General features: G+C 50.3%; 1 protein-coding gene across 3 annotated transcripts in view; it reads left to right on the forward strand.

Annotated features, from left to right (window-relative positions):
- Window positions 1–20,771, forward strand: part of TNRC18 (trinucleotide repeat containing 18) — a 117,279-nt gene that overhangs the window by 52,193 nt on the left and 44,315 nt on the right. For all 3 annotated transcript variants that reach the window (XM_081889022.1, XM_081889023.1, XM_081889024.1), the window contains exons 4-10: window positions 9,278–9,380; window positions 10,858–11,063; window positions 12,384–12,530; window positions 14,273–14,460; window positions 15,189–15,609; window positions 17,647–18,627; window positions 19,569–19,741. In XM_081889022.1, the coding sequence (XP_081745148.1) occupies window positions 9,278–9,380; window positions 10,858–11,063; window positions 12,384–12,530; window positions 14,273–14,460; window positions 15,189–15,609; window positions 17,647–18,627; window positions 19,569–19,741 (2,219 nt within the window). The remainder of the gene's footprint in view (window positions 1–9,277; window positions 9,381–10,857; window positions 11,064–12,383; window positions 12,531–14,272; window positions 14,461–15,188; window positions 15,610–17,646; window positions 18,628–19,568; window positions 19,742–20,771) is intronic.

Here is a 20,771-nt window from a genome sequence, read left to right on the forward strand (position 1 = left end):
CTCAAATCAAAAACTTTTTGGGGATGAAAACGTCAAATCTTTACCAGGGTTTTGAGTTGTACATGGGTGTCCTATGCAACAGAGAAGGAAAAGGAACGAGAGACATGATGAAAAATCAAACCCGTAGCAGCATTAACTGACAACTCACATTACTGTTGGGTTTGAAGGTCAGGGAGTCCGGTCCATTTGCCAAATTGAACAGAAGCTTTGCACAAAATATTAGAGCGTGAATTATGTGTAGCAGCGCCGTGTCGAGGCTGAAAGCCTTTGCGGTGTTAACATCACTGGATATAACTCTCACAAAATTAAGACCGCGTGGTCTGTTCACCTCCCTCCTCCGTGAGAAAAAGTATTTACAGTGGAACCTCGGTTTTCGAGAGTCTCGGTAGCCAAACGTTTCGGCTTTTGAACGCCCCAAACCCGGAAGTAATTGCCTCTGTTTTTGAACGCTTTTCAGAAGTCAAACAGCTTCCGAGGTGCATTTCTCAATGGAATTTGCTGACCGCCCTTTGTGCCTCGGTTGCTGGATGGTTCAGAAGTCGAACGGTCTTCTGGACCGGATTACGTTCGACAATCAAGGTTCCACTGTGTTGCCCACTGGCTAGTTATTAAGTTTAGGAGCCCCACATGAAAAATGACCTGTATTGTTAAAATGCACACAGGATTTGGCTCAGAAAGGGATTTTTGCACACCGACTGAGGTTGCTGAGATTTGGGAGGGGCTGGTGCATGCATGTGAGTATGAGAGAGGTAAAACTTAAGAGCGAAGGCATCTTAATTCTAGAATTTGCAGAGCGCTCCTTAAATTTGCAGTGGTACCTCTGGTTGCGAATGGAGGCCTGTTCGCAACCTGAAAAGAACGTAACCCACGCCTGCACACGTGTGGGTCATGATTTGCCTCTTCTGCGCATGCGCGTGATGTCATTTTGCACATCTGCGCATGCGCGAGCAGCGAAACCTGGAAGTAACCCATTCCATTACGCCTCGGGATGCAACCTTAAGCAAACGTAACATGAGGTATAACTGTATAGTCAAGAGGAGCAGGATTCCAGCCAGCTGAGGATGCCGTTCCTTGCCGCCAGCTCGCAAGGCATGCGCCGTCCCATGCTCACTGGTTGCCGTGCAGCCTGCCTGCCTCTCCTTCCTTCTCTGGCCACTCCAAGATGCGCTGCTGATGCTCTCCGAGGCAGATGCGTTGGGCCTGGCGGAGCAAACCCTCCCTCTTTGCGCTTCAGAAAGGGAGAGGCAGACTTGGACGTATCCATCAGTCCGTCTGCCGCCGATGGTCAGGCCAGAGCTTTTGTTCCGGGGCCTCGTTTTTTTCTGGCAGACATCCCCCTACTCCGCCTCGCACCCGGTTCCCACAGCACCCCCCCTCCCCGGCCCACTGCTTTGGCTGGAGCCAGGAGACGGGGAGGGGTGGTGGCTGCAAGCCCACGGAGGGGATTTGTTTGTATGAGGTGCTTTGGAGAGAGGGCCCCCCAACCCTTGCTCTGCACCACAGCTCACCCCACCCCGGCCGCCCTCCCCGGCCGCGTTAAACATAATTTACTGAGCAGAACTAAAAGCCTGCAAACAAGGCTCGCATTCTGCCAGGCTGCCCGGGCCGTTGCTAAGCGATGGAATTGGCTTTCAGAAAGAAAACAAGGCCTGCCTTTCTCTCCAGCCACGTCCGCCCCCTTTCCCCTCGTCCCGGTGTGCCAAGAGACATTTTCGCTAATAACATTAGTTCGCTTGCGCCGAGTGGAGGGCGCTTGAATGCTCAGAAGCGTTTTCCCCCCACCCTTAAGAGAAAAGCCCAGGGCTTTACTTGGCTAATCTCCTCGTATTTGGCAAGTAAACCTATACTCCTTTAATGCGGGGCATCAGTTGCCGAGGCAACAGGGGCCAAGGTTGCTCCCCACCCCTCTGGCTTTAGCCTGCGCATAACTGATTGAATCTCGAAGGCGCTTCGTGCGTCAAACGCCGGGCGTATTTTATCGAGACAAGACCGGCCATTGAGTTGCCAGAGACAATTGCCGGCTTGTAAATTGCAGGGGGGGGCCCTATCCTGTTGCAGGAATGGGGTGGGTGACATTTATGAGCAAGTGGGGGGGGGGAGAGAGCAAAGAGTATGCTGGCTGTTATCCACCCTCCTTATTTTTTGCAGTCAGGCATCACAATGAACCGCCGCAGCAACAAATAGTTTGGAATAATAATAATGTAGCTTGCAAAAAGAAACACCGCGCCAGTTGTTTGTTTGGTTTCAGGCCATTTTGGCCCACGCAAGAGTGGCAGGGAGTGTGTGTCTGTGTGCAGGAGACTGAGTCCAGGCTGACTCCAACCCAGCAGCCCCCCTGAAAAGCGACTGAGCATTTCATTAAAGAAATAAAATGCACTGTGTGGCAGGATGGGTTAGTGTGGTGGATGCGCCATTGCGGCGAGCGCACCCCCGAGGCTGCCTGTTGGCTGGGCTTAGTTAGCAGGTGCAAAAACCCCAAATCAGCTGGCACCAAGCACTCCGCATTTGGGTTGTGGACTCCGGCATGCGTTCCAGGGAAGGTTTGGTGTCACTGGGCAAAGAAGTTTGGGAGCCTGAAAGCAGCGAGGGTCAGTCCCTCATATGCTCTCCGTGTTTTCGCCAGCAAAACTAGCGAGGTTTTTTGAAAATATTTTGCAAGTGAGCCCTTTATGACGCAATTATAGCCCCGTGTGCATTTTGCTCAGTCAGTAGAGCACAATACAGTGGTACCTCGGGTTACAGACACTTCAGGTTACAGATTCCGCTCACCCAGAAATAGTACCTCGGGTTAAGAACTTTGCTTCAGGATGAGAACAGAAATCGTGCACCTGCGGTGCTGCGGCAGTGGGAGGCCCCATTAGCTAAAGTGGTGCTTCAGGTTAAGAACAGTTTCAGGTTAAGAACGGACCTTTGGAACGAATTAAGTTCTTAAACCGAGGTACCACTGTACTCTTAATCTCAGGGTTGTGGATTCGAGTCTCACATTGGGCAAAAGATTCTTGGACTGCAGAGGGTTGGGCTAGATGACCCTTGCTGACTCTTCTGAATCTCCTCTCCTCTGATTCTATGATTTCATTTCCTTCTGACCTGACTGTTTAACACTCTGTAATATATGTATCTTATGCAGGTGGCGCTGTGGTGTAAACCACAAAGCCTAGGGCTTGCCGATCGGAAGGTTGGCAGTTCGAATCCCCACGAGAGGGTGAGCTCCTGTTGCTCAGTCCCAGCTCCTGCCAACCTAGCAGTTCGAAAGCACGTCAAAGTGCCAGTAGATAAATAGGTACCGCTCCGGCGGGAAGGTAAACGGCGTTTCTGTGCGCTGCCCTGGTTCGCCAGAAGTGGCTTAGTCATGCTGGCCACATGACCCGGAAGCTGTACGCCGGCTCCCTCAGCCAGTAAAGCGAGATGAGCGCCGCAACCTCAGAGTCGTCTGCGACTGGACTTAACTGTCAGGGGTCCTTTACCTTTACCTTTAATATATGTACCTGCAATGCAGGATAGGACTTTGTGCTTCTGATGGAGTCGAGACCATCAAGCCATAAGAAGTGTTCTAGACTTTGAAGGTGCCACAAGATTGTTTTTCCTGCAAAAGGAGATCCCCTCTGGAAACTGCAATTCTCCCTCTCTTCACACCAAGAGTCCTTGCTTTATAGCCTCTGTGTGATTCCCGATCTCTATTTGCTGAGATGTCGCTCAACTTATTTTTTAGAGGGCGGAAAATATCTGTACCTAGAAAATCAGCAACAGATTTTCTCCTTGATTTGGTTTAAAAACAAACAAACAAACCTTTTTTGCAATGCCTTGTTAAAATGTTAGCTAGACTCGTCATACTTTAGGGTTTGCATCCCTTCAGCAGAATGAGCGACGAATTCAGCAGCGGAGAGAGTGAAGTCATACACATTTCCATCTCCAGAGGGCAGAGGGACTGTGGGAATCTCTGGGGAGTAATTGCGTCATGCACCTCATCCCTCCAAAAATGCATGAACGTCGAGCACCAAAACACCAAGCAGCCTGCCATTTTGCACAGCGCAGCTGCCAAGTTGCACTTAACGTTTCTCTCTAGCATACTGTATCTTCAATCTGAAGTTGAAACAAAATAAAAAAAATTCCTTCCAGTAGCACCTTAGAGACCAACTAAGTTTGTTATTGGTATGAGCTTTCGTGTGCATGCACACTTCTTCAGATACACTGAAACAGAAGTCACCAGACCCTTATATACCTCAGGTTAAGAACTTAATTCATTCTGGAGGTCTGTACTTTAACCTGAAACTGTTCTTAACCTGAAGCACCGCTTTAGCTAATGGGGCCTCCTGCTGCTGCTGTGCCGTCGGAGCACAATTTCTGTTCTCATCCTGAAGCAAAGTTCTTAACCTGAGGTACGATTTCTGGGTTAGCGGAGTCTGTAACCTGAAGCGTATGTAACCTGAGTTACCACTGTATAGTGAGAAGGTGGGGTGTGGTATTACAGTCATACCTCAGGTTACAGATGCTTCAGGTTGTTTTTTCGGGATACTTCCAGGTTTCGGTGGTCGCACATGCACAGAAGCGCCGAATCGCAACCCATACATGCACAGACACACCGCTGCGAGTTGCGAACGTGCATCCCACACGGATCACGCTCGCAACCCGAGCGCCCACTGTACTTAGAAGGGTGGTGGGAATGGGTTATTGGCTGATAGGTGTGGTAAACCTGTTGATGACTGTATCACCCATGAAAGCTCTTGCCAATAACAAACTTAGCTGGTCTCTAAGGTGCTACTATGGGACGCGGGTGGCACTGTGGGTAAAACCTCAGTGCCTAGGGCTTGCCGATCGTATGGTCGGCGGTTCGAATCCCCATGGCGGGGTGAGCTCCCGTCCTTCGGTCCCAGCTCCTGTCCACCTAGCAGTTCGAAAACACCCTTAAGTGCAAGTAGATAAATAGGTGCCGCTTTCTAGCGGGAAGGTAAACGGCGTTTCCGTGTGCTGCGCTGGTGCTGGCTCGCCAGAGCAGCTTCGTCACGCTGGCCACGTGACCCGGAAGTGTCTCCGGACAGCGCTGGCCCCCGGCCTCTTAAGTGAGATGGGCGCACAACCCTAGAGTCGGACACGACTGGCCCGTACGGGCAGGGGTACCTTTACCTTTTAAGGTGCTATTGGAAGGATTTTTTTTACTCTGTTTCTACTACGGCAAACCAACACGGCTACCTACCTATAACTTCAATCTGAAGGTGTGCTGTTTTCTTTTCCTGTAAATTAGTGCAAAGCAAGACTGTTCCACAGCAAATCCACACCGCATACAGCTGATTTTTTAGGAGACTTCAGCTCCAGTAGAGTTGGAAGAGATGCACAAGGGTCATACAGGGTCAACCCACTGCCAGTGCACAAATCACAACTAAAGATGGGGAGAGTGGTCCTTCATAGGAGAATAATGCCCCACTTTTTGTCTGCAGAAGTTGGGCTCTCCCTTCCTTTTTCCAGTGCGCCCGCTTGTCTGATTTGTGAACCTTTGGGTCTTCATTTCCTTTATTCTTGGGAGGCTGTGCACATCAAAACCAGATCAAAAGTGCAGTGGTGTAGCGTGGGAGGTGCAGGGGGGCCCGGCCACACCAGCCGCAACATCTGGGGGTTAGGGTTAGGGGGCGCAAATCCACGGGTTAGGGGGCACAAATTACTTGCCTTGCCCCGGGTGCTGACAACCCACGCTACGCCACTGCAAAAGTGTATGTCTCTGCTTAATGAATTTAAGACTATAGCCTGGGTGCCAATTCTTTTTTTTCCCCTCCAAGTGTACATATGAGGCATTGAAATGTGAAAGAGCAGCATATTGTACTTTTTGTCCATCAAATAATTTTGAAAAGAAATCTAAAAGTGCACATGCAGTTAATGATGCCATTAAAATGTGCTGATAGCTATTTTCTAAATATAAAGACCTATACAAGTTTCGTTCTTCCCTGGTCGGCTGAACAGTGCAGTTTACTCCTCTAATTCTGAGAGTGTATTGAATCTGCTCCTTCCAGCATCCTAGACTCATTTTTCCTAGTGCAAGGCTACAATCCTAATCCCATTTACCTGGGAGTAAACCCCATGGAAGTGAAGAGGATTTACTTTTGAGTAGACATAGGATTATGTTGTTAATCTGCCCCTCGCTTCCTCCAATCCCATTTTAAAAGCAATTAGGCAGAGTTCACTTAGGTGTTACTGGTGTTATTTAGTAGGAAGCTAATACTGATTTTTAAATCGTCATTTTGCATTGACCAACCAGTTTTTGCAAAAATATAGTGGATGCATTTTTACATTTCCAGGGTTGTCAAGTTACTGAGCGAACGATCAGGGATGTGGGAATGTTGCAGTACAAGGAAAGAGGGCTGGTTTTCTGGCACTGTGAATGTTTATTTTTCTTCACCTGAATGGCATTGCAGTGGTACCTCTGGTTTCGTACTTAATTCGTTCCAGAGGTCCGTTCTTAACCTGAAACTGTTCTTAACCTGAAGCACCACTTTAGCTAATGGGGCCTCCTGCTGCTGCTGCTACGCCACCGGAGCACAATTTCTGTTCTCATCCTGAAGCAAAGTTCTTAACCTGAAGCACTATTTCTGGGTTAGCAGAGTCTGTAACCTGAAGCGTATGTAACCCGAGGTACCACTGTATGTATTTGTATCTTTCTTTCATCCCAGGAGCTCAAGGCTGTATATAATAATAGCAGTAGTAGTAGTAATAGCAATAATAAAATAAATAAATAAATAAATAAATAAATAAATAAATAAATAAATATTTGTACCCCACCCATCTGGCTGGGTTTCCCCAGCCACTCTGGGCGGCTTCCAACAAAACATTAAAAATACAGTCTTGCCTTCCCTCCATGCCGCCTTTAAAACTTTCATAGCCGTCCTTTGAGGTAGGCTAGACTTGGAGTCGGTAGCCCAGACACCAAAGTTGTGAAACTTCATGTACTTAGAGTATTTTTTGGTTGTTTTTATTTATCAGGGTTCCCAACTTTTAATTGTTTTTGTCTTCTGTAAATATTCGGACTCTGAGGTCTTGCAGTTAAAGCAAAGGGCGGGGGCTGTTTCGTGGCTGTGTGCATGTTCAGTTTTCTTTCCATCAATGGCACTATATATTTAGAGCTTGCTTTCCCACCCAGGAGCACAAGGTTGAGTACATTGCCTTCCCCACCCTCCCCTTTTATCTTTGCAACAGCCCTGTGAGGTAGGCTAGGGACGGTCAATACATATGCCTAAGGAGCAGTTCTTGCCAATAGATTGCAGGTGTGGGTAGGTGCAACCCAGAAACAGTTTACCAGGGCCCAGGAAATCCTGTGGACATCCCTGTGAGTGAGAACTGCAGCCCATCGCACAATCTGTCTTGTTGTATGAAAGCAGTCCTCTTATCAGGGAGACAACAACATTTCCAGAAGCAAATTCAAAAAATTCCTTCCAGTAGCATCTTAGAGACCAACTAAGTTTGTTATTGATATGAGCTTTCGTGCGCATGCACACTTCTTTAGGTAAACATGCGCATGCACACAAAAGCTCATACCAGTAACAAACTTAGTGGGTCTCTAAGGTGCTACTGGAAGGAATTTTTTTAATTTTGTTTCGACTATGGCAGACCAACACCACTACCTACCTATATCCAGAAGCAAATGATACACTTCCCAGCTGGGTTGCGTGAATCAGTCTGGGTTCTTCGCGACGTTGAGTCCTGTGTGACCCAGAAGCTTGCACACCTTCATGCCTCCTGGTAGATAAGACACCATACCTAATGCATAGCTTCTGCGAGCCGGTCATTGACACGTGGCAGCTGCCCGCAGGACCTACAGCCTCAAGAGAACAAAAAATCCCAGGCGACTGGGCCTGGAAGCCAACTTTTTGATGCCCTGCAGTGCTTCCTAACGTGAGATTGCTTTGGGACATGGTGGGGAATTGAAGGAGAGTGTTTGGGCTTCACATGAATTTCCCACAAGGTGCTGAACTGATGTGTCAGAGGACAGTGTGGGAATTTTAAATGCCAGCTCCCAGCTGCTGTTACTGCCACCACCAAGTCAATCTAACCGGGTCAAATGATTTAGGAGGGGTCCCTTCAGCATCTCCAAAACTGGAAGCCCACCTTGGTTGCGTGATGAGTTCCTCCCCTCCCCCCGTGGAAATACAGACACATGGCACTATTGTTAAGGTTAATGGGCTAGATAAGGCCACAACTTTATTGGGTACAGGTGATGAGCGGTATTGGCTGAGGCATTGGTCCTAACTGACTATATTTGACTTCAGCCCGTCCGCTGGAAGTCCAGGAAGGGTTAACCACCAGTAGGGGGAGTCCTGCTGATGCACATCAACTAGGAACTTACCTGGGGTCACTGATAGGGGGCGTGCCTTGGGCCCTCACCTCCCCAGGCTTCGGACAGGGCCACGCCCCCCAGAATCCTTTATCAGACTACCCTTCAATATGTGGGGCAGGTGATGGCGCTACCTCCCCTCTTCCATCTACAGAACTACAGTGGTACCTCAGGTTACAGACGCTTCAGGTTACATACGCTTCAGGCTACAGACTCCACTAACCCAGAAATAGTACCTCAGGTTAAGAACTTTGCTTCAGGATGAGAACAGAAATTGTGCTCCGGCAGTGCGGCGGCAGCTGGAGGTCCCATTAGCTAAAGTGGTGCTTCAGGTTAAGAACAGTTTCAGGTTAAGAATGGACCTCTGGAACGAATTAAGTACATATCCAGAGGTACCACTGTATACCAATACCAATGCCTAACTGCCAATACCCAGAAAGTTGTGATGATTTGCTACGAGGTAGGCAAAAACCAAGTGGCTGGTGCCAATTTGCCAAGTGGGGAAATTCCTACCAGGTCCCTCAATGGCAACCAACCAAGGTCCATAGCAAGGTCAAAGAACGAAAACCTTAAAGGGCAGGAGGGTGGGAAACAGGAACAGTTGGTAGGCGGCAAAAGAGGGAGATCTCTGGCCACGCCTCCATTAAATAGGGCCGCCCCCGCCCCCAGAGCCAGCTGATTGGCTGGCCAGGAGGTGACGCTGCTGGGGATTTCCCCAATTGCACAGAGGCTGGGCATGAAGCCCACAACCACACCTCCTCTGCAGGTGGAAGTGGCTCTCTCAGGACATAGATTTGCACCATAAGTTGGTCCTCTTGTGCTCTGCTATGGCCTTCCCACAAACAACCCTGGGAACCACAGTTTTGTGGGAGCGGGGCGGAACTAGAGTGCTCAGCACCCACCCCAATTCCCCCGGCGTTGATCTTGGTCTCTTGCCAACTGTCCTCTGCTCGTGACTTCCAGGACATGGACGCTCCAGCGAGGACTGTGGGGACGACCGCCCGCGCCACCGAGACAGCCACCTCCTGGCGAGTCGTCTGGAACGAGACCAGGAGAAGCTCCTCAGGTGACGCCCCTGTGGGTGGGCTGCGTGGGGCTCAGGTTGCGCTTGGGGGAGCTGCTTGGCAGCTGAAGTTCTGGGAATGTTGGACTGCAGGGAAGACCTGGGCTGCTGGGCGGCTTCTTCACAATTCTGTGTCTCCGTTTGGTGGGCGGAGGAGGAACTGAATGGGGGTGGTGGAAATGCACCTGCCGCTGCTTCTGAAAAACATGTGGTGTTGCCCCCCTCTGTCCTGTTTTGTGGCTTCCGATTGGGGCATCTGGTTGGCCACTGTGGAAAACAGGATGCTGGACTAGATGGGATCACTCTGGTCTGTTCCCCTCCTCCTCCTTTTCCTCCTCCTTCTCCTCCTCCTCCTCTCTCTCTCTCGCTCGCTTTCTCTCTCTCTCTCCTTCTTTTTCTCTTCCTCCTCCTCCTCCGCTTCATGCTTTGTCTCCCCTCCTCCTCCTCCTCCTCCTCCTCCTCCTCCTCCTCTTTTTATTCATATATATCCCGTCTCCCCCCACCCCTGAACCAGGACTCAAGGCGGCTCACAAAAATTTAAACAAAGGCAGATGAAACACATATAGATGAGAACATGTAAAAGGTTAATGTTAACGAGCAATTAAGCTACCTGTGGGGGTTAAAGCAATACAAAAACCAGATTCGTTAAAATACAGATAATGTAACAGCAAAGCTCTATCCTTAAAAAACAGTCAGTTCCCACAGGACTGCCAGAATAATAATAAGAAGAATCTTTGCCCGCCAGAGGAAGGGAGCAAGTTTGGCCTCTCTAAGGAGGGAGTCCCAAAGCCTTATGTTCTTAGTTTAATTCCTGTGCCTTTGAATAAATGTCAGCTCTATAATATGTCCGCAGTACACCAGTGCACCAAAGTTTCAAAGATACTTTCATTATTTTATCACTTGTGGTTTGCTGCCCTGGGCTACTTTGGGAGGGTGGTCAGAATATACATTTAATAAATAAATGTGGAACTTGAAATTCAGATTTTGGTTTTTCTAAAATAGCATAATTCATTTTAAGCTGTGGTTATGATTAATTTGGTATATGGTACCACATAATGACACTTCCCGGCACTTTATAACAAGGGGGCAGAAAGTATCTACAGTTACTTTCCCAAGAAAACAACAAAAAAGCCAGCCCACCTCCAATTTGGGCAGCTTAGGGTTGCATAGAACGGATATTTATAGGTGTGTCGGGACTGTGGAACTGAAAGTAAATTCCTGGGCTGAGCGTGTGCCCAGGGGAAGATGTATATAGTGCCCAGAATTGGGCACAGGCTTCCAGATGTGGTCTGAGGAAGACAGAATAGCGCAGTACTAGGATTTCCCTTGATCAGGACTATATACTTCTATTGATGCAGCCTAGAATAGCTATGGAAACTTGTGGCTGATGGGAGTTATATAATCTAAACACTTGGTGGGCACCAGGTTGGCAAAGGCTGCCCTCGCTCCTAATCCATTCGCTCGTCTTTCCTCCCCTTAGAGAAAGCAAAGAGCTGGCCGACTTCGCGCGGATACATCCTGCCGGCTGCACTGCGAACGGTTTGAACTCCAACCTCATGGTGACTGGGGGCCCACCCTTGACTGGCTCAGGGCGGTGGTCCGCTGACCCCGCATCCCACCTAGCGACTCACCCGTGGCTGCCCAGGACAAGCAGCTCCTCCATGTGGTTGGCGGGACATCCCTACGGTGAGTCTGCGGGGCAGGGGTTCCGCTCGCTGGCGGGATTGTAGGATTGGACCGGCACCTACCGAACTTGAGGGGCAGGTGGGTGGGCAGGCAGAAGGTCTCTGCTCTTGTGGGGAGGGGCAGCATCCGTCTGGGCAAATCATCTGTGAAGGCCTCACCTGGATCAGTTTCGTTCCAGCAGACCATTTCCTGCACTGCTGTTTCCAAAGACAGGGAGCCAGGTCGTTCGTTCATTCATTCATTCATTCATTCATTCACTTATATGCCACATTTCATTGGAAGATCATAGGGCAGTTTGCAATATACCGTATTGGCACGAATATAAGCCACACCTGAATATAAGCCGCACCTTTAAAATTCAAGGGGAATAAAAGAAAAAAGACAATACCCGAATATAAGCTGCTCCCTTAAAATTCCGCAGGCACTCACCCCCGTTCCGTTTTACTGTATGTCTGTTTCAACAGTGATATTGTAAAAGCCCATTTTTGTAAGGTCGCGACTTTAAGCCTCACTTTAACTTTTCATGGTCGGAATTTCAAAAAAATTGCGGCTAAAATTCAGGCCAACACAGTATAATGCATAGCATAGTAACAGACTTAAACAATACCCCCCCCACTCCCCATAGATGGTTTAATTACCGTAGATTCCGGCGTACAAGACGACTTTTTAACCCGGGAAAAGAGGTTGAAAAGTCGGGGGTCGTCTTATATGCTGGGTACTACCTCCGAGGCAGCAGTGGGAGGCGGGCGGCTTTCTCCTGCCCAGCATATACGACTGGGCTTATAAGATGAAACCCCAAATTGGCACTGCCAATTTGGGGGGTCATCTTATATGCTCAGTGCCTAATACGCCGAAATCTATGGTAGCCAAAGGCCTGGGAGAAGAGGAAGGTTTTCTCCTCGCACCTCAAGATACGTAGTGAAGGCGCCAAGAGAGCCTTGAGAGGGAGAGCTTTCCACAAATGGGGAGCGACCGCAGAAAAGGCCCTGTTCTCGTGTTGCCACTCTCCGGACCTCCTGTGGAGGAGGCACACAAAGAAAGGCCTTGGATGGTGATCACAGGGTCTGGGATGGTTCAGATGGGGAGAGGTGGTCCTTGAGAGAATTGTGGTCCAGAGCTGTTTAAGGCTTTTTGGGTCAGAACCAGCACTTTGAATTGGGTCTGGAAATTGATTGGCAGCCAGGGCAGTCAGGCTGGGATCACTGAAGCCGTCTTGCCCCAGTGAGCAACCCAGCTGCTGAATTCTGCACCAGCTGAAGTTTCCGAACCGTCTTCCGAGGCAGCCCCACGTATAGTAATCTCTAGTCCTTTTTCTCTTAGGTCTCGGCCACCCTTCGTTGCACCAAGGCATGACTCCCGGCTTCCCCGCTGGCATGGGGGGAGCGCTCCCTTCCGCCTACCAGTTTGCCAGGGACCCTCAGTCTGGCCAGCTTGTTGTGATCCCCAGTGAGCACCTGCCGCACTTTGGTGAGTACCTAAGTGAGGAGCAATGGCTTGAAAGGCTCTTTTCTGGGACGGAGGAGCTTTCGGGATGCTAGAACTCCCTTCTTCACCCTCAAGAGCCCAGGGCCCAAGCCATGGCTGTTTCCCTTTCTTCCAGCTTGGCCCTAAGGCTATGTTTTCCCTAACCTCACTCAGCTGTCCATCACTGATGGGCAGAGTTCAATCCTGCGGGGAACACGGTGCCCAAGCAGATCCCTGCAGGCAGAAGGATTGAGCCCTCTGTTTATCAGATACGATAATCTCTATTGTCATTGTCCCATACAGAACAACGAAATTGAAAAAAATCAGCATCAGACATTCAAAAAGCAACAAGCCTGCTACGCCAGCCTGGTTAGCCCCCTAAAAACTCTGATACCCCATAATTAAATACAATATACTCCCATAGAGACTACCTTACACTGCGTTTAAAACCCAAATCGCATTTGGATAGAAACTGTTTCTCAGGTGGCTAGTCCTAGTCTTTATGACTCTGGACCTTCTTCCAGAAGGCAGAAGCTGAAAGAGATCATTTCCGGGGTGCGCACTGTCCTGCGCTATCTCTGCAGCTTTCTTATGGCACCTGGAAGAATAGATTTGGTCCAAGGTGGGAAGAGTGCATCCAATTATTCTCTCCGCAGTCTTTACAACCCTGGACAGCATTGTTTTTTCGCTGACCGTGCAGCTCCCAAACCACACACACAGACCAATTTAATACGCTCTCCACAGTGCAATGGTAAAATGCCATCAGCAGGTCCTTTGAGAGATTGTTTTTCCAGAGGATTCTCAGAAAATATAACCTCTGCTGTGCTCTCTTCATCAGGTCTTTGCTGTTTTCTCCCCAGGTTAGGTCATCTCTCAACTCCATTCCCAGAAATCGAAACACCGAGACTTGTTTCACGCACTTCCCCTCAATAATCAGTGGCTGAATATTCAATATACATTTCCTAAAGTCCACAATAATCTCTTTTGTTTTCTTTAAGTTAAGGAGTAAGTTGTTTTTCCTGCACCACCCCGCCAACTGCTCAACCTCCTTCCTATAGGCCACCTCCCCCTCTCCAACCGTGATTAAACCAACCACCGTTGTATCATCTGCAAACTTAATGATCTTATTACTGGGGTATTTGGGGGCACAGTCAGCTGTGTAGAGCGTATATAAAAGTGGGCTCAATTTGGACCCCTGCGGAGTCCCCATATTCAGGATGAGATCCGCAGGCATGGAGGGTTGAGCTATCTTGCAAGCGAACAAGACCCCTCTTGCCACCTCTTGTGGGTCGGCTTTGACAGGCAGGTCAGATCACCCACCTACCAGACACCATGACACCAGTTGATTGACAGGTCAGTGACTCCTGTCAGAGTTGGCCCACTGGGGTGGAGGAGATAAAGATTTGGATAAAGATACGTTTTTTCAAAAAGGTGTGGTCAGATGCAGGGGGGAAAATTGTTTGTGGTCCTTTGGGTCCCAAGGGGGAGAATGCTCAGTCGGCAGAGCGCGAGACTCTTCATCTCAGGGCTGTGGGTTCGAGTCCCACTTTCGGCAAACAATTCCCACATCATCATCTGCCTTATTTATTGAATTTGTATTGTGCCCTAAACCTACAGGTCTCATTGCAGGGTTTTGGAATCGACGACCCTCCCAGCTCTATGCTTCTATGAATATGTTGTGGTTTTATTGTTTTTTGAGTAGCGGTGTTGTTGTGACTTCCTGTTCGCCTTGTCTCTCTCCACAGCGGCGGAGCTGATGGACCGTGCGCCGCCTCTCTGGCCCGCCATGTACCCCCCGGTGAGGAGCTCCTTGCAGCACGCACAGCAGCTGCAGCTCCTCTCTCACCAGCAGCTAATCCGCCAGCACGAGCTGTACATCTTGCAGCAGCAAGCCGCCCACGCCATGGAGCTCCACCGGAGCGCCCAACTGGTGGTAAGTCCCCCAGCGCAGGGGCAAAACTGGCAACCCGCTCTGGCGACACCAAAGGCCCAAACAGCACCAGAGTTTTCTCCTTTCCGAAGCGGAAGGAACCGGCTTTGCCCAACAAGGTGCCCCCTCAATGTTGGAATCAACTCCCACTGTCCCCGACTGCTTTTGACCACCGGCGATGCAATCCAAAACAGGCCCCTGGTTGGGCAGGTGGTTGCCTGAAGGTCGGCCTGCCACCTTCATGTCGTGAATTCTTCGCGGCGCTTTAGCAGAAATGCTCAGAGTTCCAGGTTCTTCAGTGCACTATATTTATTGTGAGCTATATATACAAATAGGGACGCGGGTGGCACTGTGGGTTAAACCACAGAACCTAGGACTTGCCGATCAGAAGGTCGGCGGTCCGAATCCTTGCAACGGGGTGAGCTCCAGTTGCTCAGTCCCTGCTCCTGCCAACCTAGCAGTTCGAAAACACGTCAAAGTGCAAGTAGATAAATAGGTACCGCTCGGGCGGGAAGGTAAACAGCATTTCTGTATGCTGCCCTGGTTCACCAGAAGCGGCTTAGTCATGCTGGCCACATGACCCGGAAGCTGTATGCCGGCTCCCTCGGCCAATAAAGCGAGACGAACACCACAACCCCAGAGTCGTCCGCAACTGGACCTAATGATCAAGGGTCCCTTTACCTTTAATCATTCTTTTGCAACCTTCTCTCGCCCTCTCGCCCCCCATGCAGGAGAGGTTAAAAGCGAGCGAGCAGCGGGCAGAGATGGAGGAGAAAATGTCCAAGCGGAATCTGGACGGCGCCAAGCCCGGCCTCGCCACCTCCGCCTCGGGCCTCCTGCGCCGGAAGCCCCCCGTCCTGTCGCCCAGCACCTCTGCCTCCTACAGCAAGGCCGGGAGCCCCCCTGCCCTGTCCCCTCGGGCATCCCCTGTGCCCGTCCTCAAGGCGGAGGTGATCCAGAAGATGGAGGAGCCCCCGCTGCAGCCGGCCTACTCCTACCCTGCCACCCCCATCTCCCACCCTTCCAGCCCACCCCCCGCTTCTCCGCCCCCGGCCCCCGCCATCCCCCCCAAGGAAGAGGAGGAGCCTGATGATGCCGAGAAGAAGGAGATGGAGAAGGGAGCCTCCAGCCCCTACCAGGCTTTGTTCCCAGGTAAGGAAGCCCAAACCTGGGCAGGGAGCCCCCTTGCACTTTGATCCTGGCATCCTTGTCTTCGCTGCTTCCTTCCTTAGCTTTCTCCTGCTCTCCACCTCCCCCCCCAAAAGACTCCCCCTCCACCACTCAGAAGTCATCGGCACGCGAAAAATGTGCGGCTGGGGTTCTCATGCAACGCGGGACCCCGAGGGTGAAGCAGAAACGAGGGGAGACCCAGCAGGAGAAACCTATAAGATAGGCGCCAAATGGCTCCTCAAACCAAGCTTGTGGTCGCCAAAACAGAATGTCTGGTTTCCATTTTGGGGCAAGACCGCTCTAAAGTCTTGTTTTTCCATTGATGAGCTATCAATTAAACATTTGGCTTAGTTCAGAGGTCAACAACAACAGCAACAACATAATACAGTGGTACCTTGGTTTACGAACTTAATCCGTTCCTAGAGTTCATTCCTAAGCCAAATCCGTTCTTAAACCGATGCACGCTTTCTCTAATGAGGCCTTCCATCATTCGGCTTCCGTTCATAGACCGAGGCAAAGTCTGCAAACCGGAGTTTGTTGTGGAGTTCGTAAACCGAATAGTTTGTTAACAGGACTGTTCGTAAATGGAAGTACCACTGTAATAGTAGTAGTAGTAGTAGTAATAATAATAATAATAAGAAGAAGAATAAAGTATTTAAACTTTGCCCATCTGGCAGGGTTTCCCCAGCCACTCTGCATGGTTCCCAACAGAACACTAAAAACAGAATAAAATTTCAAACATTAAAAACTTCCCTAAACAGGGCTGCCTTCAGATGTCTTCTAAAAGTCAGGTAGTTGTTCCTTGACATCTGATGGGAGGGCATTGCACAGGGTGGGCGCCACCACCGAGAAGGCCCTCTGCCTGGTTTCTTGTAACCTCACTTCTCGCAGTGAGAACTGCCAGAAGGCCCTCGGAGCTGGACCTCACAGAGTCCGGGCTGAATGATGGAGACGCTCCTTCAGGTATACTCAGGTATACCTCAAGTATAACCTTGAACTAGGTTAAGAGCTTTGAGAACTTAAAGAAGTACAGTCACTCAATCCAGGGACATTTTACATCTATTCTGGCCTCTTCTGACCTCCTTTTCTTAATGGTGAAATAGACCATTCATAAGGTAGGAATTTTCGTCACAACTGTAAGCAGGGCAGTGGGGAAAGGGAAGACAACAATTCACTATAACATTGTCAATAGGCTGGGAGTGTCCGGCTGTAGGGTCTGCCACACTAAACAATTGAGTTCTTGCAAATGCAGAACTAGTATTATGGGAGCAATTCTGCCAATCAAAGCAGCCCAGGGGGCAGATGTGGGGCAAGGTGATCTCAACGCATGCCTTAACGAAAAACATTGTGGGTGCTTCTTAAGGAAGTATTCATTTTCTCCCCGCCCCCATCTAATCGATTGATGAACAACATTTAAAACAGCTAAGATTTCTGTATTCCTCTGCCAAACCCTGCTCACCCTTCTTACACACATTCAAGCCTGTCTCTGCAAACAGAAGCGATAGAAAATTGCCTGTCTTTTTGAAAAATGGCCCATATCCTGAATCCTGGCTTCTTGTTGGGCGTGATTAAGGAAAACCTTCCAGGTTTGCTTAAGGAATTCTTCTCCCTTGGGAAGAAAGGGACTCCTCCTTCCTCCCTTTCTTGCAGTAATTTTATTCATTTTCAGAAAAAGCTTGTACAAGATTTTGTAAAATCCGAGAGTTCTCGCACAGGATCTGATGACAATGTGCATAGCCCCTGTACAGTTACAGATCTCTGTTGAACAAATGCAGGCGTAAAATAAAACCGAAGAAAATAAATTACAGGTACACAAGTGTCTGGAACTATTCATGACGGTTAAACAAGACGTGGACCCTCTTTTCTGCCAGGGGAAAGTCATTAAATGTTGGGTGGCCATGTGTCATGGGTGTTTTAGCTGAGATATGTCAGCCATATTTGTTGATAGGGCAGGGGGTCCTTGGGCCTCCTCCTTGCTTTCTGGCCATGATCCCAGCTTCTCTTTCCCTCCCCCTGCAGAGATTCCTTCGGGATACCCTTTCCAGGCCCTCCCGGCTTCTTTCAGAAGACACTACCCATACCTCCTCCAGCCAACGGCCGCCTCGGACGCAGATGGCTTGGCGCCTGACGTCCCTCTGCCCGCTGGAGACCCCGAGGGCCTGGCCCTTTCCCCGGAAGTCAAGCCCACCCACCTCTCCCCATCCAAAATCGTGAAGCCCATGCGGGCAGACGAAGAGGAGGAGGAGGAAGAAGAAGAAGAGGAGGAAGAGGAACCTCTGGAAGAACGAGTGAAGACGGAGCTGGAGCTGGACGCAAACCACGATGGGGACATCTGCAAGCAGGACGTGGGAGCCCTGGATCTGGCGGCCTCCGTGGCTCGCCCGCTCCAGGACGTGGGTGGCCGAGGGCTCCTCATGTGTCACGGCAAGGCCTTGAGCAGCTTGAGGCATGAAGAAGAGGAAGAGGAAGAGGAGGAAGAAGCAGAAGCTCTTCAGGACTGCCAGCCTGTGTATGAAGCGATGGCTTGTCCTGCAGATCTGGAGAGCCAAGCAGAGGCTACGGACGCTGACACTTGCCCCGTCCACATCGACTACGAAGGCGCGTTGTTGCACCGGCCGGCCGAGCAGGCGGAGGAGCCGTCGCTGTCCCTGGAGCTGCCTCACATCCGCTCTCCGCAGGGGAGGGAATTCCCTGTCCTCGTTCCGGAAGAGGAACCGCTCCCAGAGAGGCCCTGCTGCGGGAGCGAGCCGGTCTCCTGCCTCGTCTCAGCCCTGGATATCAAGCCGGAAGACCCCCTGGCTGGGATGAACGCCCTGGTGGCCGCGGCCGAGTTGCCCCAGGCGTGCCCGCTGCTGGTGGGTGACAGCGTTGCCCAAGAGGCAGTGGTGAACCTGGAGGTGTCCTCTAGCCTGTCGCCGGAACACACTTTCCTGCAAGGGATCACGCTGCTGAGCGAAATCGCTGAGCTGGAGCTGGAGAAGAGGAGACAGGAGGCAGAAGGTGGGTTTTTGGGGAGCAGAGGGTTGCATTCCTTGCGCTGGAGAGAGAGAGAGTGTTATGTACTGAAGTTCTCACCCTGGGCCAGCAGGGGATACTGTAGATACTGCAGCGCCCTTCAGCAAAGCTGGAGAAGGAACAGAAGGAGACCCTTCTGTTCCTCCTCCGGCTTCCAGGACAGGCGCGTCACCGCGAAGCCAAGGAGCCTGCATTTGCTCCATAGGATGCACACACATTTTCCCTTCATTTTTGGAGGGGAAAAAGTGCGTCCTATAGAGCGAAAAATACGGTATAGTTTTCTTGGAATGGCCAGGGACCCACCTAGACCAGCTTCCTGTTCTTGCAGAGGCCTAGGAGATGCCCACAAGCAAGGCCTGAGCTCAACAGCTCTCCCCCCCCCCGCTTGTAGTTCCCAGTCCCTGGTGTTCAGAAGCGCGCTGCCTCCAGCAGTGGAGGTAGACTGTAGTAACTGCAGCTGGTAGCCATTGGTGCCTTTGTGCATCGTGGTACCCAAGAACCTCTTTTAAACCTGCGCAGGTCAGTGGCCACCCCTACACATTCGTACGGAAGCTGTGGAATCCACTGCCATAGTTGAAGAAGCCCACCATTCAGCTCTACTGAATGAACCTGGGTTCTAGAGCTATGAAAAAGTGATAGGAAGTTCTCCCTGTGGTCCACCCCCCCAAAAAAATCCATGCGTTGTGCTTTGAAGTGGGCTTCCAGTTCTGGTTTGTTGCCAAACTGTAGTCGTGTCCCAAACCCAGGAGATCCGGGAGAGGGAATCTGAGCAAAGGCTGGGGACACACAGCCAAGTCATTATCTGGCTGTTTCACCCGAACCAGGCCATTGTGTGTGACGTGTGTGGCTGAGGGCTGCCCCGTTTTCTCTGTGAACCTGAGACTTCTCCATCCTTCTAACTGAAGCCCAAACTGCCTCTCAAGCAGGTCTGGAGAGTTTTGCCGCCCGCCCGACCCTGGAGAGCCTGCTAGCTGCCAGCACTCAGATGCTCATGGAAGTCCTCTCGAACCCCTTCATGGACAGCTTGAAAAACATCCGCCTGCCCCGGGAACTGGATCCCAACAAAAAGTACAGCTGGATGCAGAAGAAAGATGAACCGGTGAGGAATTCTTTGCAGCTGACTTGGCTCTGAAAGGTGGCGGTGGGGGAGGCATCGGGTGGTAGCAGCAATAATAATAATAATAATAATAATAATAATAATAATAATAATAATAATAATAATACTACAATATATTTATTTATACCCCGCCCGTCTTGCTGGGTTTCCCCAGCCACTCTGGGCGGCTTCCAACAGAATATTAAAATACAATAACCTATTAAACATTAAAAGCTTCCCGAAAGAGGGCTGCCTTCAAATGTCTTCTAAAAGTCTGGTAGTTGTTCTCTTTGACATCTGATGGGATGGTGTTCCACAGGGCAGGAGCCACTACCGATAAGGCCCTCTGCCTGGTTCCCTGTAACTTGGCTTCTCGCAGTGAGGGAACCGCCAGAAGGCCCTCGCCGCTGGACCTTGGTGTCTGGGCTGAACGATGGGGTGGAGACACTCCTTCAGGTATACTGGGCTGAGGCTGTCTAGGGCTTTAAAGCTCAGCACCAACACTTTGAATTGTGCTTGGAAATGTCCTGGGAGTCTGTGTAGGTCTTTCAGGACCGGTGTTATATGGTCTCAAGGAGCTCTGTGAGTGAGTGGGAGAACTCACTGAATGACAAGATGCAGCTGAAGCAAGAGAACCTTCTGAATTATTTTGTTGTTGTTTAAATTTATATACTGCTGTCACCCAGAGATAACAGAGCAGTTTACAACATGAAAACAACATGCATAACAACAATAACAGAAATACTTCCCCTCTCCCCCAGTAATTAGCCAACGCCCTGGGAAAAGACGAGTGTTTTCACTTGGCACCTACAGATGTGTAATGAGGGTGCCAGGTGAGACTCCTTGGGGAGAGAATTCCTCAAATGTGGAGCCACTGCAGAAAAGGCCCCGTTCTCATGCTGCCACACTCCAGACCTCTCATGGAGGAGGCATGAAGAAGGACCTTAGAGGATGACCACAGTCTCTTAGGCTGTTGAGCACTTTAAAAGTTAACACAAGCACATGATGTGGACTCTAGAAGCAAACTGGCAAC

Source organism: Podarcis melisellensis, assembly GCF_964234715.1.
Source record: "Podarcis melisellensis genome assembly, chromosome: 14".
Lineage (NCBI taxonomy): Eukaryota > Metazoa > Chordata > Lepidosauria > Squamata > Lacertidae > Podarcis > Podarcis melisellensis.